The following is a 12086-nucleotide window of genomic DNA, read 5'->3' on the forward strand; positions in this document are numbered from 1 at the left end:
GCTTCCATATTTGGCCAGATAACAAAAGAATGGTTGCCATGGCAAGCACATGCACTAAAACACACTGTCAATAGCCAGCTTTGGTTCAATTCTCCAACACAGCCTTTCATCATTGAGTTTAAAGTCCTTGTCATGCTCGCCAAGTAAGTAAGTCAGTAACGACGCAAACAATTAAAGCATGAAAACAGTGGTAAAATGTGATTTGATGATGTGATAAATGACGAGGGCATGTATAGGTGTAGGAAGCATGCAGACTCGATAAAACAATACAATGAAGACTTATTCAAATCTACCCTCAATAAGAATGTGGGAAGGTTCTCCGTGTGACAAATTTCTCAGCTTGGCAATGCTCTGACTTTCTGCAGTAACGTTTTGGTTCACTCTTCTGGACGGGGTTGCCTGTGAGGAACAGCACAAGAAGAAGAAGAAGTTCAAAGACAACATGCTCTATTTTGTACTTATGGTAATGTTTGACATATAGAGATGTATGTTAATATAAGATTCATGAGAAAAGGAGTACACTTTTATCCATTTCGTCTGAGGCTGCACTGCTTTTTCTTCCCGTTCGAGGGAGTGGGCCTGAAAGCGTGGAGCCTGAGGCTGTGTGTAAAACCCCCTGGGGCCTGGATCGTCGAGAACCGGTTGATGTGGCAGTGGTAGAGTGATCAGGAACTGCAAAGAATATCCCATTATCGATCTTTGTAGTTTGAAGTCATTTTCTTACATCTTACACTCATACATAAATAAAGAGACTAAACTTACTAACTCCACTCACTTGGACCTAGACTACCTGGCAAGTAGGTGCTGGAGATTTTAAGCAAGTTGTCAGCCATGTAAATGATGAAGCAGCCACGGCAACTTCCCAAGGATGGTGCTGCACAATTTACAAAAGTGGCATAGTTCATATAGATGAAAAATGCTGGCATAAAACCAGTTCAATGTGAAGGCCTCAGAGCAGCATTTTAAAGATCAGGAAGAAGCCGCCTCCGCACTAGCTACAAAGCCCTTTCAATGTTTTTTTTACTGTGAATGGAAAACTTTAAAAACTTGTCTTTTGTATTTGAGCCTACTGATTACAACACGCAGTTTACAGTTGAGGTTTAATGGCTGTATATAAATGAGACTCTACTGCTGAAGTGATTGAGTTGGTGTTTTTCTTGAACCTATAAATCTGCGTCATATCATCATCTACAAAAGATGGGCCGTGGAGGGAGTCATGAAAGGGCCACGACCTGACCCTGCTGTATCTTTGCCAGGGCTCATTGGGACCACCTCAGCTGACTCGAACAAAACAAAAAAAAAACACACACTTTCTGTCTCATCCTGATCATCAGAGCCGAGAGCAGACACTTTCATGCCACAAAACACACTGGCCCGTCAAGATGATAAAGACAGAGCTGAGTTGGACGTACGGCGAATGAAGAAGACGACGAAGTCACACTGCTTTGATGCAGCAGATTCGACACTCAGAAAATGACCCAGGTTTAGGAGTGAGTACAGTTCAGTGTACTTCACGTCGACAGAAGCCCATAAAAGAATGTTAATAAAATGAGATCTATGATAGTTGATAGACTAACAAATATTTTGAGCGGTGATTTTGATCAACAAAAATGAATTGACCTTGAAACAGAATGTCTTTGGCGTTTGAGATAATCACGTTTTGTTTGTTGCTGCATTATAATAACTTTAACAGTTTCTGACACATTGGGTACTAAAGCAATAATATTCACCGAGCAACTTAAATTGGATGCCTACTTTAATAGCAATCGTTTTAATTATGATTAAGAATGTTATGCTAATAATGCAGATGCTAATTATGAAAAGCTATTCCTTGCGTGTGGTTACAGCTCTCTTCTATGGGCATTGCCGGTTGATTCAACATGACTTAGACAGCTGTCAGAACAAATAAATAGGCGCTGATAAAAAGGCCACAGAGGCGGCGGAACTGGATTACTGGTGCATGTCTTTTCATATGAGGAGATAATTGCAGCTCTCTGAGTACAGGTGAGGTGCAAATGAACACAAAAGTGAGGACCACAGGAATTTCTCCACGGGGAAAACAAACCGATTATCATCACAATCTCTTCGCGGAAAACAATTTCCCTATGTGCAACAATTTCTGCAGCATGATGCTTCTCTGTGTATAGTAACCGTTTCACTGGTCGATTTGGGCTGGAAGAAATAAATGGAGTGAAGTAAAAAGCACAATATTTATAGCATAAAGTGGAAATACTAATACTTAGATAATCCCTCCACAACTGTTCATTTATAAATTCACAATTCTGTGATTTGCTCTTACCCAACACAGTCAGAGCTCAACAGTCTCATGCCTGCTTTCCGCGAATTCTCCATGTTCAACACCTGAGTGACGTGGTTTACATCTGGTGGGAAGTGGCAACTGCGAGGTATCAAGTCCGTAATACCAGCACCACTAAGAAACAAGTCTAGATAAAAAGAGAAACATCTCTATAGAACAAAACAAAACACATCATCATGACACATCATCACCCAACAATGGTAACACTTTGTTCAACAGAGAAAATACAAATGACAAGCTGTCTTGTAATGTAAGGGTGCACTGACTAGCCAGCGCCATGTGCAGCAATTGGCTCTGCTGAGCAATTTTAAGAGTTAAACCACCACTGATCTCTCAGCCAACAGAAAACAGACGACGGTTTCTCTCTCTCCACACACGTGCACACAATTTCATACGAACACAGACGAAATCTTCTCAAAACTGAAGACCACTGACTTACATTACTTCAGTGCTGAGCTATTGTATCTTTTAAATAACTTTAAGTTGAGCTGAGAAAACTCGGTTTACCATCATTTGCCATTCCTGTAGGCTCTGTCTTCATGGTGAAGATTCTGCGGACTTTACAGGTGGCAAACAATGTGATGCAATCCAGTGTCAGAAACCCCTTGAACAGTTCACCGGTGAATGATTGAAGGTCGATGCACAAAGTAGACCACTGAGACAACAGAAACAATATGATTTTGTAGTTACAGTAAAATGATCTCTTAGAGATGCAGTTCGATGACTGTAAGCGTATAGTGGAAGGTAAATCTAAAAGTACTAAAAGAATATGTCATGGATGAGTTGGATACTCACAACACTGCGTTTCAATCCTACAAAAGGTATCTTTGCATGCAAAAGTGTGGCAGACAGCTCTTTGTGGACTGTTGACAAGTGAAGTCTTCTTTTCAGGTGCTCTAAATCAGTTACCCTGCAAATAACAGACAACAGAACATAAATTATCGCCGGCATCAATTGTGCCATTAAGAAGTTATGAGCAGAGAAAGCCACAAGCTTTATTACTCTGTGAGATAAGCTCTTAAAGGTTCTTGGACTTTAATGTAGTGCTGTGAAATCAGCTGTCGTGACACACTCTAATGGAAGAACAGCAACACCAGCAATATTTCTCCAGGTTCTTAAAGTGATCTCGTGTGTGAGTAAAAAGGTAGGTAGGTAGCTTTATAGTGAGAAATTTAAACTTGAATTTAAACTTCTGACACTATGGCCACCTAGTTTTGTTGTCTATATGGCTCCCACGACATAACAAAATCTAAACAGCAGCATCTATACAGTCAAACACAGCCTGCGTCTGTAATAAATTGAATTTTACCATGACATGAATTCGTACATGAAGAGTTTTGAGCGCAATAAAAGACTCCATAAAAACTTTAAAGAAGACTTCTGTAGAGTCTTGCACAAATGTTGTTTTATTGACCATAAAAAAGCATTTGGTATCTCACAGAGTGTGATTCTTCTTTCAATAAACATCCACACATTATAGGCAACAATGTTATACACAATATTAATAAAATTTATTGTGGCTGGTAAGATAAAAGCCTTCTTTTCATCAAGAAGTTTACAGTTTAGCGGTTTATATGTGATTATTAGATGGAAAATTACAGCAAATAACAGTCATTGCTAATATAATAAATGTTTCAGGTGGCTCAAGGGGTTTTCATACTAGATGTATTTTAATATTCTTTTCAGTGGTCTGAGGGAAAATCACTGGTTCAATGATTATTTTATTTCAGTTGACATTATAATATGAACTATTCTCTCATGTAACAAAGTGTTAACTTACTCCATTAAAGATAACTATGGTTACCGTATTGAGCCACACTAACCGTTATGAAAGTCCTTTACTAACAACAGATTTAAAGATGAATTCAGATCTACAACAGTGCACGCTATAAAAATGAAGCAAAACAAACATTAAGCTTGCTGTACTTACACAAGCTCAATAGAAAAATCCTTGAACTCGGGAATATTGACTTGAAGGACCAAGAAACGTTGAAGAAGTCCCACTAAGAAAAGAAAAACCAGTCAAAGATGAGAATGAGTGAGCATAACAAATTATAATTTACAAATGGGTGCGAGTGTGGTGACTTACGAGACATTTTTCCATTCTTTGGCATTTGCATCTTGACTGTCCGGTTGCTGACCTTCAGGCAGTAAACAAAGCCTTTCACTTCTTTGTTGTACTCCTAAGAAAGGAAATAACATACGCGAGGCCTTGCTCAGTCCAAGGATCTGCTTAGTTATGACCAGTATTGTGTAGGCATACCTTGATAAGAGCAGACTGTACATGTGGTTTATGTGAGAAAAATAAAGTATGTAAGGTTTGAAATAGAAAGACTATGTGAACAAGAACAGCTCTATTGTGTCATAGAAAGGAAAAGTGTTTCATGGCATCCACACTAAAAATGATCACATTTCGTTGAGTTGATTTTGCTCTCACAGTTAAATTTACTGACATCATGGGTTTGTATTTCCCTTATTTTTACAATTAACAGATCCCTCTTACAAAATGTGTGATGTGCTAGCATCCCAATTTTTAAGTGGCCTACATCTGATTCACGGCTGTGAAGGATGGCACCAATGGGAACGTGTGCATAACAACGTAGCCCTGCTCACGTTAAAGTGTAAGATTATCAGCCTAAAGTTTCATTTCTGTTTCACCGTTCAGCCCTAGTTATACGTTCATCATTCAGACTTTGTTAACTTTATAATGTTTATTGGGACTGCATTCGATTGTATTTGTTACTGTATGCTAGCTCGACGTAGAGTTCATGCAGGCTAGTTAAATTGACGAACTTATGTGCAATAGTGAGCACATACAATCACATTAAAATAAGGTAAAACTAGCAGCTCTGAAAACTCACCTTATGTATGGCTGACGGACCTCCGAAAAGTTTCCATTTGGCTACAGGGTCTTTTCCTTGTCCACTCAAGATTTCCACCACAGCTCCACCCTGCGAGCAACAGGATGAGTTTTCACAATGTTGCAGCTAATGTTATGCTACGTCAAGCTAATGCTCATAGTAGCTTAATAAGAGAGCATGCTACCTACGGAAGGAATAGAAGGCCAAAGTCAGTTGGGGTAAAATAAACTTACTTGATAATTCTTGCTGAACATTATCCGTAAACGTTGCGTCAACGGTCGAAAACGGACATTTGACGTGTTTAACCTCAACGTTTTGCTAAGTCAGGATGTGTTTCCATGGTTACCTGACGCTACTGACACGCTTCTAATTTTACAAGTGCAGGTGTTACGTTATAGGTTGCCCCCCCCCCCTCAGTTGCTAGGAAACAGGGATAAGGTTGGTTCCGGTTTAGGCAAAGGGTTTTAGACACGTATTTGTATTGTGACGTTTAGGTGCTTCACTGTGCTTGGGTAATTAAAAACACAAGGTACGCTTGTATATTAAATTGACATGTTTAATTATTGCCATAATGGTACTGTTACTTGCATGGGGCTTTGTTGTCGTTGACCTGGGCATATTTATCAGGACAATTCTTTCAGGTCATATACTTTTCCATGCAACCTCCGGATTTTGTTGGTCCAATGTGTTCAATATAAAGCAGTAAAACACATGTCTGAATTACATATTCATATGAATAAATACTGGCAAATATATATGATATGACTATGGAATTTAAACTTGATCAGCTTGACATTATCACATTTTATTTCATTGTGCTTCTTTTCACAGAATGTAGGTTATTTTTATTCAATTCCAGCTGTTTTCCACGATATGCTTTTCACAGTAAAAAAAAATTGCCATTAGCCATTTTCTTTCACACAGAGAGTTAGGTGGATGGCTGAATGAGCAAACAATAGTCTCTTGTGTAGAATCATTTAAAAAAAAAAAATACTGATAGCAAGTGCTTGTTCTCTTAACTCTACACTCTCCAATCTCATCAACTCCTCAAGAGAAAAACAATAGATTCTCATACCAGACAATCACTATGGGGTTCATAGAGTGTGAAAAGTGTTGTTTTAATAAAGAAGTTGCCAAAAAAATAAACAGTAAAAAATAGACCTGTATTCAAATTGTATCTTCTCTTGAAATGCAAAAACCCATTATTGTGTCATTGTCGCTTGCTTTGTTTACCCTGGCAGCAGAGCTATTATGAGATCAAAAAGATGTCTTTTTAATTAGCTACAGAGGGAGACCACATCCGTAAGTACAACGGTATGGCTTACCACTTATTAACATTTTCTGCATGTATCTGACTTCAAACACATGGTGGTCTCAGTTATTTATGGATATAGAACAAAAGACACCACAAAAAAAGGAATCTGTCCCGTCACACCTTTGAATACTATGAGTTTTATTGTTTTTGAACAAGCGCCACTACAACGTTTAATATCACTGTCCCCATTTGCATTTTCATAGATTTATTTTTTTTGTGCTCAGACTCGCTGTAGTGATACTAAAAAAGCTCTTCTGATGTTGTCGCAAAAACTAAGCATAAACTAAGCATTTCTGTCCTTAAAACATTTTCAGAATGAATGATGAGAATGCGTCACAGAAAAAAAGGAACGGGGTGCCATATCTTCCATAGGTTAGACCATCATGTCTCAACCCTTCATTTAACAAATCTTTAGGACATGTACAGAACGAGGCGGCCGTGGTTTCGATGGGTAGAGAGGGTCGTCCGGCAACCGCAAGGCCGGCGGTACGATCCTTGGCTGCTACATGTCCTGTGCCGAAGTGTCCCTGAGCAAGACGCTGTACCCTTAACTGCTCCCCGGGCGCTTCTCAGCAGCCCACTGCTCCCAATAAGCTAGGAATGGGTTAAATGCAGAAGTTACATTTCGTGTATGTGTATTTGACAACTCCAATACATTTCTTTCCAGAACTGTTGTATGACTGAAAGAAAAAAGCTACATAATGGGAATATGTGACAGATGGATGCAAATGGGTTTTCTATTATGATACCACTGTGTACAGAAGGGGCCAACCCTGCACAGGATAATTAATCTGAGATTGTTCATCTAATGCCTCTCTACCAGTTTTTATATCCACAGTATTCTAAATGAAGGAGCTTCTTTGTAACATCTTGCTTCATGAAAGTCCTCTATAGGTTCATAATTTCCTCGCGTTGACAAGCCTGTCATTTTCACAAATGGAATTGTGCTTCTGTACAATGAACGTACTCAGATGAACCTCTGTGTAGAACTGTAGAAGCTTATGATACACTTAACTTTACCATGATTCATTCTTAACTGTAATGAAGAGCACTTAGGTGAACTTTAGCTGCATCTCTCCTGAACTAATAATCACTGCAGTTTCCCCTCTGTTTTACTGCTTTATTATGACACTCAGTGCAGAATTGTGTAATATAGAAACAGCGTCAACGGAGCATGGCACGGGGAAAGTTTCATAATTAACTTTTTTTTCTCTGCAGGAATGGCTTGACACTGATTGGGACAGACAGCGTCATTAAAATAAAGCCTGGCATGCAGTGAACACTGACGAAGTCAGCATGGAGAAATCCGTTAATAAATCTGTGCCTGTTAGCATACTTAATGATGACTAATTATTTACTCATTATTTTCAAAAGAATCTATTCATTTGCATCAGTCAAAACACATCAATTAGTGTAGACAATGTTAGTGTTGATATACTGTAGAGTGACAGTAACACAAGCTGTTTTAGTCAGTGATGTTGGCCACATTCATGTCGCTGATACATACCAAGTCTACCTACGGGTACAAATAAAAGTAACCTGAACCTGATATTCCCAAAACACATTTTATCATAAAAATATGAATGAAATTAAGGGGTTCAGATTTTAAAATCACTATTACCATGACCAATAATTATATTTACACAGCATTTGATTCCAGCTTTCCTCAAAGGAGCTTGCTTTGGGGAAATATGGAAGCAGGGAGTAACCCTTACAGATGAGTAAATGTGTCTCAGAGTACATCATACAGCAGCTGACTGAATTTGTATTGATCCAGTCAGTGTTTCTCTTCCTAATGCTCATCATCACTGAAGCATAAGTTGAATTAATTCAGTAAAGTAAAACATGTAATCACTACGAGACAATATAGAAAATGGTTTTCCAGGGGGCCAAATATATATAATATAAATATATAATGCTCCACATACATAAAACATTTGTTGTTAAGTGCATTGCTTACTTTTCTAACCGAAGACATTTTTAAAAGCTATAAGAAAAATACCAATCCAATGCTCTTATTAAAAAAAAGACAAATAAGCTTCATCTGTTTTTTTAGCAGCTGTGTTTTTGTTTCTTTGTGTACTGATATGAGTGATCATTTATTAAAGTGAAGAGGCTTTATTTTCATCATTGCTGTAAATGGGGACATATTAGGTTCAGCAGCAGTTTTGAATCCCTTATGGTTAATTTCAAATTGCGATGCAGACTGTCTGCATCTAACATGATGTCATGAATTTCTTAGCTTGTCATGCTTAATATTTTGCATACATTTTGTATGGTGCCAGAATACAATCAAGGAAAAGATAATCGTGCTTCTCTTGAGTAAGTTAAAAGGGCTGGTTGTAATTGGCAGAGACTTATTGAAGTCCTATTTGCATTCAACAACCTAGAGGACCCGTGTTCGAAGCAATGCTTCTAAGTGGGATTGAGACGTTGGAGAGTTGAAGTCCTTGTCTAGGAGATTTTTAAAACAAATTCATCATAAGTTACATTCTCGTTTCACTTTTTTTCATTTGTGACCTACTTAAATCAAATTAAAAACAGCTGCTGTTGAAGTCACCTTAACTGTGTCTGGACACACTGAATGTGCAACCTTCAATGGGCAGCATCTATTTATAGAGCCTTGCCATAAGACTTGTCACAAATCCACAAAGGCAAACGAATCAAAGTGAGAAGTCAGTAATCAGGGTCATTACTCCCTATTCTCACTTCCTGCTCTTGCTGGTGGCAAGTGGGACACATTCTCAACCACTATGACCTCTTTTTGTATTCAACAAGTCAAACCTTAAATAGAAACTAGCTGGGAAAATCTGAAAAGCTTCTCATACCCTGTGTCCGCTCATATTCCCCAACAAGTGCTAATTTAATTATTATTTTAAATCTAGCCCCGAATCTCGGACCAACATCCTTAAACCAATCATATGTGTTACATTATTGACAATACTTGCTCTAAATTAATTCCTAAATTATGTCTCGGTTCATTTGGTTAATTTTTGCATCCGTTGCATAACATTTAACTGGACTTTGTGTACAAAGTACTATAAACTGTTTCAGTGGGAGTTTGAGTGGAGGCGCTCTGCTTCTTGCCCAGTAAACTGTATCACCTTAAAGGCCAATTCTTGTTTTATTTTCTGGAGATATTTAGGTTACCCCAGTCTTTGTTGCGTTCTCTATAGGATTGTATTCAGCTAGTCCACTGTGATAACCAGTAGGTCAATGCGAGCATGTCTATCGACCAAATCCAGAGCAACACCATCTGATTATTTTGGACATTTGCAGCCATATTCCAATTGATTTGACAATGAGACCGCATTTGTACTAAACAAGATTATAAGCATGGCCTGCAAGGTGTTAAATGGTGTAATGGTGACCAAGTACAACCGCTGTCCTGTGACTTCAAGCCAGACAAATCTGTAGAGCGTATTACTTAAACATTTATATCCCCAAAGCCATACTGAAGGCCTTTTTTTCACAGAGGACATTCTCAAGTGCACTTGTAAATAATAAAATGGCTGAAGTCCAGCTGCTTCGGCTTAAGGGTTCTGGTATTGTGCATGTAAGCTCGCTGTCACATGGTCATGGCTTACTGTCATTAGAAACATTTCCTTTTACCACAAGTAAAAATATCTGCTGTAAAAAAGGCCTTAACGTTCATTCACAGAAGCTGAAGGGTAACAGATAAACTGACATCAAAGTACCTCCATTTCTTTTCATAAAATGTATTTTAAAGAATTGTAAGAGTAAAATAACTTAAAATGTTGCTATTATTTGTTGCCGATACGTCATTACAAAACAACAAATATCTTATATCAAGAAAAAGCTCTCTCATTTAAAACAGTTATTTTTAAAAATAAATGACCCTATCTAATTTAATTTTAAACAGAACATTATGCAATGCCCCCAAAAGAAGGTATTTTGGTGTATTTTACCTCAGCTGTTAGTTGTCCTGTAATGCAGATGTAATATTTTATTAATACATATTCAATGACCAACAGCTTTCTCTTCGGTTTGAAATCTACATTGGACAATGGGGTGGTGAATCAAACCTGCTCCTCTTCTGAAAATCAGAGTGTCTCAGAGGTCTCAAACAGAAGAGACAATCCCTCTGCTGATACCGAATGTGCTGAAATAACCTTTGTCAAGGAAACTCCAAAGTGATTAGATTAAAAATTAAAAATCATCGTACCTTAATTTCCCACTGAAACACTATGGAATAATATATCATTGTACAGGCGTCAACTCACAACGCAGTGAATCAATCTCACCTCAAATTCCCTCCAATGGTTTTTATTTCATCTTCTTCCATTTCATTTCCATGTAGGATAACAATTTACTTAGATCTTATCAAGGATCACCCTCAAAGAGAACACCTGCACCAGAGAGTGAGCCGGAAACTGATGATGAGCAAGGCGATGTCATTCAGTGAAATGAGCCTGAGGCATACGCCAAACTCAGTAAAGTATCTGACACGAGGGAGTGTGTTGATTAATTTGTCAAAGTCTGTGGTTTCAAAAATTACATTTCCTTTCTGCTCTGAAAGAATGGGTCACCTCTATGACGGGCAATAATTCACATACATGGTTGCAGACAGATGGACTGCTTTCAGTATTTAAGGTGCTGAATTTGGATAATCATGTCAGTCGTGAGAGAGGTTTATGGCTCACGCTGCAGGGTAGCAGATAAAGAGAAAACGCATTGTAGTACCTCTAAAGTAGAACTCTTTCTTCAACATAACTGTGCCCTGAGACAAGGCTTTAGAGCAGCAGCGATTGATCAGTGTGTCTGCGAAATGTAGACACTAAGCTGGTGATCTTTGAATTGGCTCGGACCACGAGGCACATGATGAAAATACATTGCCTTTGTGATCACTGTGAAGACAACTGGAGAGCTTTGCAGCAGGTTATAGTAGCTTAGCTCCAAAAAGGAAATGATGAAATATGAACTATGCCACATTAACACCCATGCTCAACTAACCCCCCTGTCTAAATATTATTTTTTACCTGGGAGGATGAAAACATTGCAGCTTAAGCCACACAGTTACCATGCACGCACAATACCTCAATTTCAACAGAGGCCAGGCCTACAGTTTGTTGTTATACTATATTTTCGCTGGCCAATTTGCTTTTCTAAAGTTCTGCAACCACAAATCGAAACTTGCATCACAGAAGATGTCTCTTGCCACTTTGCCACTCATTCACATTAGAAATAGGCAGAAGTATCACTACTCATGATTCTGACTTCAGAAAAACTTGACTGTTTCTTCACTTCTTATAAAGTTCATGGATCCGATTTTGAACGATGCCCAAGCAAGCAAAAAAAAACAAGCTCTTTCAACACACCCCACGGCATGCCAACAGGGTAAAGAGGTGAAAGCAGAACATTTAATAAATATGAGAACAAAAAGAATTGCTATTAGATCTTTGTATATGCATACGCTAAAGAAAAACATTTTTGTATGTCCACTAATAGCCTTGAAATTGCCCATTCCTGCTAAGATTTGTGCATTTGGTAAGGTTTGTTTTGTTAATACTGATGTCTCTGTGTGACCTGCATCAGTAAACGATACGAAGATTGGATATTTCTTCTTGTTTAG

At 38.3% G+C, this 12086-nt stretch overlaps 1 protein-coding gene across 1 annotated transcript in view; it reads right to left on the minus strand.

The window, feature by feature from the left end:
- Window positions 1-5432, minus strand: part of cfap20dc (CFAP20 domain containing) — a gene marked incomplete at its 5' end in the record, with an annotated part of 38057 nt that extends 32625 nt beyond the window's left edge. The window contains 7 exons of the mRNA XM_079186313.1: window positions 2331-2444; window positions 2825-2972; window positions 3113-3227; window positions 4248-4320; window positions 4407-4500; window positions 5179-5268; window positions 5412-5432. Of these exons, the coding sequence (XP_079042439.1) occupies window positions 2331-2444; window positions 2825-2972; window positions 3113-3227; window positions 4248-4320; window positions 4407-4500; window positions 5179-5268; window positions 5412-5432 (655 nt within the window). The remainder of the gene's footprint in view (window positions 1-2330; window positions 2445-2824; window positions 2973-3112; window positions 3228-4247; window positions 4321-4406; window positions 4501-5178; window positions 5269-5411) is intronic.
- Between the last annotated feature and the right edge of the window lie 6654 nt (window positions 5433-12086).

The sequence above is a fragment of the Pholis gunnellus genome (genome assembly GCF_910591455.1).
Source record: "Pholis gunnellus genome assembly, chromosome: 3".
Taxonomy (NCBI): Eukaryota; Metazoa; Chordata; class Actinopteri; order Perciformes; family Pholidae; genus Pholis; species Pholis gunnellus.